The following is a 7,367-nucleotide window of genomic DNA, read 5'->3' on the forward strand; positions in this document are numbered from 1 at the left end:
AGGTTCTGTGCTAAATGCTTCACATGTATTAGCTCAGATACTCCTCCAAATTATTCTGAGGGAGACACCATTTTTAGTCCTATTATAGATGACACATGAAGGAGTTAATTAATGTGCTCAAGGCATCACAGTGGTATGTGGCTGAGCAGTTTTAAGCCCAGGAAGTCCGATTCGAGAGTTTGTGCTCTGGGGAGCAGCATGGTTCCACGTACAGCACTGTGGGCTTTTTCCTGCTAGAGCAGACAGCTTTTGAAATTGCAAGGATTCCCCCAAACTGATGACAAGGGCAACTTGAATGCATATAAAAATAACATTTATTAGCTTAGGCTGTACCATATATTGATTTAGTCAAACCAAGAAACTTACACTAAAACCTAAATAAGATCCATAAGACTCCATTCAGCCTGAATTTTATATTTTGGATAGGACAAGGGACTGTCTTTTGCTTAAAACAAAAGAGCAAAATGGCTCCAACTCCATTTTGTAGGAGAGTGCAGACCTGTGGGGAGCCAGGCTAGGCCAACCGTGGCTGATGTCAGGAATTTGCTGCCCACGTCACGGGCCAGCCTGCGGCCCAGAACTCAGCCCCAGGGCTGGCTTCTTTGCTGTTAACGCAACAGTCAGGATCCTTATTATAAAAGTTCAGAGTTCCAATGCCCCACATCCTCGTGGAGGTGGCGGATGCACTCTCGGTTTGCAGCACACGGCAGTCTGAAAGCTGAAGTCACTCTGCTGGGGCCTTTTGTGCTTTGGCAGCATTTTCCAAAATTTTCCTTTTCCACTCTTCATAATCCTGTGTCAGATCTTCATCTTTTTGTGGTTTATGTGGGATCTCTACCACCTTCTCTATTTCTGTGAGAAAAATTTTCAAAAGTGTTTCAAAATTCCTATGTTTACAAATGAAGTAATAAAAAAAGAAACTTGTTTAAAGTGTCTTTAATTAATGAAGGGAATAGGGAATAAGATACAGAAACGAAAAGTGGAAACAGCAGGTAACACCTCAGTTTTTTGCTCTCTCTTGTACTCCAAGCATTCCAAGACATCCTGACAATAGGGAACACTTATCAAGCACTTATCCTGTGCTCCACAGGCACTGAACCAGGCACTTTAATAGCATATGTCAGTCCACCCTCACCACAATTCTTTGAAGTAGGTGCTAATATTAATCACATTTTAAAGATTAGGAGATGAGGCTCACAGACACTAAGTGACTTTCCTAAAATCACGCAGCCAGTACGTGGTAAGGCAGGATTTGAAGGTAAGCATTTTGGCTTCAGATGTGTTCTTAATTATACAGTACTTCAGTTAACTTCTGTAAATGACTGCTTGGAAAACTGGTCTTATCCAATGATTAACTGTCAGGATTTATTTAAAAGCTTGTCAGGCAAGCTGCTAAAGCAGCACAGGACTGTTCACCATATTAAACCCACTGTACACTAATCCCAGTGCACTAAATGTTCATCCAGTGTTAGTACGCCTTACCCCTGGCTGGAGGTTCAACCACTGTCTTCTTTTTCTTCCGTGGAGAAGTAGCTGAATCACTAGGCTCTCCTTTAAGGAAAAAAAGTGTTGTCAAGGTTAATTTTGTCCTATTCTCAATTTAGTATTTGGGCATATTTTGGATCACAAATAAGAATTAGACACCTTGACTGACCAATACTAGGATAAGGAGAAGGCAAACGATCTTGCCCTTCTCTTTTCTTTGGCTTCTCTTGTCAGACTTGAGACTCACTTCTATTCTAACTTATACATAGGGAGGCTGGCATTTAACATTAGAGCATGTTAACAGAAAGTCTACTTTCCAGGCATGGATTCAGAGAATCACAAGTTTTTAAAAAGTTATTAACCTACTTTATTTGAAAAATAGAAAAAGCAATTTTCTCACTAAAACTTTTCTGGTCTACATTAAATACAGAATTCAGAAAGCAGCCATTCTGCACGTTTGGCAATATCAGACTATTACCAGCAGGTTTCCATTTTCAAATGACACGTTCCTGGGCCGGCCCCGTGGCTTAGCGGTTAAGTGCGCGCGCTCCGCTGCTGGCGGCCCGGGTTCAGATCCCAGGCGCGCACCAACGCACCGCTTCTCCGGCCATGCTGAGGCCGTGTCCCACATACAGCAACTAGAAGGATGTGCAACCATGACATACAACTATCTACTGGGGCTTTGGGGGAAAAAAATAAATAAATAAATAAAATTAAAAAAAAAAAAAAGAAAGAATTCTTTAAAAAAAAAAAAAAAAAGACGTTCCTGAAATATGGAATGAATACTCACTGTCAATCAGCTGCCCGATCTTCTCTAATTGTTTACACAGTCGATCAAATATGGCTTTTTTTACACCGGATGTGGCTACCATTTTATTTTTATCCACCTTGAGCTTTAGAATCCTACAAAATAATTGGATAAATTACTGTTTGTAAGACCAGTAGTTATCTTCTCTGGCCAACCAGGTTATCAGCTTAGTTCCTTTCCACCCATGCTTTACGAAGAACCCCCAACTGTCTACCATGAAAATTGGCCTTTTAAAGCTATTTCTTTAGTTGTTTATTAGACTGAGAGTTAAAATGCACATGGGATCTGTTATGTAACAAATGGGGCACATAAAAGACATTTGTTACGGTACTTCATGCCTTACAGACCTCTTTCTTTGTAAATCTCAGAGGTTACTAATTTGCTGAATGACAATCACTGTATTTTTAATTGTTCAACTCACTTTAACCCACGATGCTTATACTTACACTACACAAATGTCAACTACTCTCCCCTTGCCAAAAACCCCTGCTAATAACACTCCACAACCACCACTAATGAAAACTACCAAACCAACTTCTTATTTAGGATGATAGACCTATCCAAACCTTACTTTGCCCAGTGCAATCTGGTTTCAAAAGTGGGGTAACTTGTCAATACCATTTTCTACAATAGCAGCCATAGTCCCTCCCCATACACATACCTTTGTTGAATTACAGGGACATTTTCTATGAATGCCAATTAATTGCTCCTAAGTATGGAGCTAAGAGAGCCAAACACACCAAAATTAGTGGCTGGGTAGTAAGAAACCTACTCTTTAAGGGCCAACTACATTTTGTTTTCTAAGGAGTCTTCCAGTAAGATAAAACAAGACAACTTTGGACAGAGGTAAAAATTACTAATATCTCCAGGCTAACATTTCAGTATACACATAGATAACCCCAAATTTTAAGATTCAGATGTAAGAATTTATCACTGAAATGTTTTATACATTACTTGAAAAACAGTTGCAATCAGAACTTTTTAAAAAAATATGACTGGAAAATCACAAGCGACCACTGTTTTCATGATAGATTTCATCACTTATAAAAGGTAGACCCTGAAATCAGAACACTTAGCTCACATATATGGCTGCCACTCGGCAAGTGGACTTCCGGCAACACAAGATCCAAGCTGTCAGCTATGCTGTGGGACAAACTCAGAATCTGGTCACTTGGCCACTATTCCAAGTGTTATTTTTATGAGAAAATATGCTCTGAGTTGAAATAAACTAATTAGAAGTATTCTTTGGGAATGAGAAATCTATCTGTAAATTGTGGACTTTTCTGAATGTTAAAAGGCGCACTTACTTGCATGCCGACAGTAGTGCAGCAGTAGTGAAAAGTGGCCTGGATAAGTCAAGATCCACTTGCTGTGTTTGTGGAAGACTGGACTCATAGCTGAGGGAAAGCATCGTGTGCAGAATTATTTGTTAGAAAATATTATTTCAAAGGCACTGAAATGCAAATCAGAACTTATAAGCTATTTAAATGCATGAGATATGTACTCTGTCACTTTAGCATATTAGTTATTTTTTAAAACTAAAAATTAACAGGACATTGGATAATTTTGCTTTATGTATCAGTATAAATTTTCAATTACAGTTCTTTATGCCTCATACCTTTGCAGTATCTTTGAAGCCATGTTCACTGCTTCTATACAGCTAAACTGTACAGCCAGGTCTCTTATTCCAATATTTGAATTCAGGCCCAGTAAACATTCAAAAGATTTAAGACAGCTCTGATACATCTTCTTGTTCAAACCAGAAAGTTTAATTAAATAAGGCTTTAAAAGAAAGACACACATGAATCATAAATATCATAAGTTCTATATAATAGTGCCTTTAAACATTTGTTTAATAAGTCAGCTTTTTAAAATTAATTGTGACAAGTCATACTAGCTAACGGTTTAGCTTCATTCAGTCAAAAACAGTAATCATGTCAGGCAGAGTTAAATACTGCTCTCAAGGAGATCATACTTTAGAAAGGCAGTCATGCATATGCACAGATAATTTAAAAAACAACACAGTATACTACAGCCAAGCTGTGAATAAAAAAACAGGAGACGCACATATGGTCATCTGTTTTTCAACAAAAAAAAGTGCCAACGTGCAGTTCACTGGGAAAAGGAAGGAGGAGAGGAGTGGGGGTGAGGTGGGGAGGGTGAGTGTGTGGAGAAGGGAAAGGGAGGAGAGAGGGAAACTGGGAGAGAAACAGGAGGATCAACAACTAAGCGAAACCCACTCAGCCCGGGAGTCAAGGAAAGCTTCATAAAGGATAAAACAGGAAGGCAGAGTCATCTAAGACAAACAGGAGCTTGCCAGAAGAGCACTCCAGGTTAAAAAAAAAAAAAAAACAAGTCATTAAAGTGCATCGTCTGTTAAGTGAATAGCGTAGCTTGAAGTCAGCATTCAACAGAGCATGGAGAGTTTGATGGTAATGGGGAGCCAACCCACTGGGCGCCAATGATGTTTTTTTTTTGGGTGAGGAAGATTAGCCCTGAGCTAACATTCACGACCATCTTCCCCTACTTTATACGTGGGACACCTGCCACAGCATGGCTTGATAAGTGGTGCACAGGTCTGTGCCCAGGATCCGAACCTGTGAACCCCAGGCCACCGAAGCAGAGTGCACAAACTTAACCACTACACCAGGGAGCTGGGCCAATGGTGTTTTTTTTTTAATTTTTTTGTGAGGAGGACTAGCCCTGAGCTAACATCCAATGCCAATCCTCCCCCTTTTGTTTTTTCTTGAGGAAGATTGGCCCTGAGCTAACACCTGTGCCCATCTTCCTCTACTTTATATGGGACACCGCCACAGCATGGCTTGACAAGCGGTGCGTTGGAGCACGCCCAGGATCCGAACCTGCGAACCCCGGGCCGCCGAAGCGGAACGCGCACACTTAACTGCTTACGCCACCGGGCCAGCCCCCAATGGTGTTTTTAATGGCACCATTTAATGAGTGCATCATTATGTGACAGGTACTGTGTTAAGTGTGTTACATACAGTATATTGTTTAACCTTCACAATAATCCAGTGACATGGATATTCTTATCCCCACTTTACAGATAGAGAAACTGGAGGTTCACAGAACTAAGTAACTGGTGCTGCTGAGATTTGGTCTCAACATGTGACATTTCCTGACTCCACAGATTGTGCTGGCAACCACTGTGATACTGGAAGAAAAATATACTGGAAGAAAAATATACATGGGCTTTAAAATATGTGCTTTAGGAGGATGATGCTAGCAGCAGCATGGAAGATGGCTTCAAGCAAAGAAAGAGGTGGCCAGGGAAACTAGAGAGTAAAGAGTAAAGAGAATATTACAAAAAAATTTTTTTCTCCAACTCAACAAAATGGTTTTAAAGTTCATCTAAAATAATAACATATGATAATAGCCAGGAAAATTCTAAAACACAAGCGTTTTAATAGGGTCTAGTCCAACCAGAAATTGAAATGTATGATTAAGCTTCAGTGTTGAACGGGACCTACTTACCCTGTCCAAAGGGCACTTCATACAGGAAGCTGCAAGGTCCAGGCACATGACCGCACTGCTGGTTTCTGTGGTATGTGCAGACAGGCCAATACATTTCACCTGCGACAGTCGCAAGTACTCCTCTGCTTTCCTGGTTATAAGGCCAACATGTTCACTAAACCTCTTTTCCAGAAGTTTGCCCAACGCTTTGGTAAAGAATGCATACAGCCTAGTGGACTTCATTCGGAGCCTAACTGCTATGAAGTTTATGTGGGGCTGGGAGTGAAACTCATCGTTTGGGGAGGACAGGGTTCTGTAAGACAGACCCAGCCCTCCGACTCCAGACACCGCTGTGTTTAAGCAATTTTAGGCAAAAGTAAGTTCTCCACTTCCTCCAATACACAACTCTGCTTTCATGCTTCTATTACTGGAACAAGCAGGAACACGCACAGAGGCTGGCAGGTTATTCCAAGCTTCCTTCTTGTTACCCCTACCTCTAAATTAGTGGTTCTCAAACTTGAACATGCAAGACAATCACCTTCGGGCTTGTGAAAGCAGGCTGCTAGATCCCATCCCCAGAGCGTTTCTCATCAGCAGGCCTGGGGCGGGGCCCAAGAATGTGCACTTCAAACAGGTGCCAAGATGGCACTGATGCCGCTGGTCCAGGATCCACACTTTAAGAACCGCAGTTCTAAATGACTGGCCAGAAAATCCCACTTCAAATCTTTCAAGAAGCGCTCCTTCCCTCCCCTTGCCTCGCCTAACTGACCGCCGAGCCCCGGCCTCGCCCTGCTCTCCCCGCTTCAGCCACCCCGGGATCACGCCGAGGGCCTGCCCGTCTCAGGGCTTCTGCACAGGCGGTTGTCTCCGCCGGGGCCGCTCCTCCCGCGTCCTCCCACGGCCGGCACCTCCCGTCACTCGGGTCTCAGCAAAACGGCACCCTCTCCGAGGCCCTTCCCGGATTTTTTTTTTTTTTTAAATCTTATCAAAGGCAGCCGGCAGGCCGCGCTCTGCTCCCTGCCCAGGCGTCCCGGCTCGTCACCGTTTTCGTCTCCTACGTGGCTCTGGCCACCGCAGGCCGTGACCCCCACGGGGCGTACCCGAGCCCGGTTCACCGCTGTAGACAGTGACCCAAGTCCTCCGCCCCTTTCCCCTCCCCACCAGCGCGCACCCCACAGAGCCAGTGTTCCCAGGGACGTCTACAGCCGCCCTCTCGCCACTCCCGGAAGGCCTTCCCGAGGCAGGGCTACCCCCCGCGGCCCGGCGCCCTCGCCCGCCCCGGCGCCGCCCGTCGCGCAGGAAAGGCGTGGGCCTCGCCTGCGGAGGGGCTGGGCCGCAGAGGCGTGCGAGCCGGACTCACCTCAGCACCTCGGGCTCCGCGATGCCCAGTCGCGGGGCTAAACGCCGGATCAGCCCCGACTCCATGGCGCGCACCAGGGCGACCCCCGCAGACAGCGGCGACGCGACAAAAGCCGCGCGCAGGCGCCGCGCCAGCCAGTGAGAGCCAGGCCCCGCCTCTCCGCTGCACCTGGATTGGTTGGGACGAGGAGTTGAGGCCGCCCCAAAAAACAATCCTAGTCGTTCTTGTGCGCGTGCGCATTAC

At 44.5% G+C, this 7,367-nt stretch overlaps 1 protein-coding gene across 1 annotated transcript; it reads right to left on the minus strand.

The window, feature by feature from the left end:
• Window positions 1-296: 296 nt before the first annotated feature.
• Window positions 297-7,328, minus strand: ORC6 (origin recognition complex subunit 6). The gene is made up of 7 exons (XM_004443430.2): window positions 7,125-7,328; window positions 5,786-5,915; window positions 3,912-4,075; window positions 3,601-3,690; window positions 2,276-2,388; window positions 1,483-1,551; window positions 297-852 (listed from the first exon to the last, which is right to left on the minus strand). The coding sequence occupies exons 1-7, from the start codon at window positions 7,187-7,189 to the stop codon at window positions 725-727; spliced, it is 759 nt and encodes a 252-aa protein (XP_004443487.1). The 5' UTR covers window positions 7,190-7,328; the 3' UTR covers window positions 297-724.
• Window positions 7,329-7,367: the final 39 nt, after the last annotated feature.

The sequence above is a fragment of the Ceratotherium simum genome, chromosome 30 (assembly GCF_057802395.1).
Source record: "Ceratotherium simum simum isolate JZ-2026a chromosome 30, ASM5780239v1, whole genome shotgun sequence".
In the NCBI taxonomy this organism is placed as follows: Eukaryota; Metazoa; Chordata; class Mammalia; order Perissodactyla; family Rhinocerotidae; genus Ceratotherium; species Ceratotherium simum.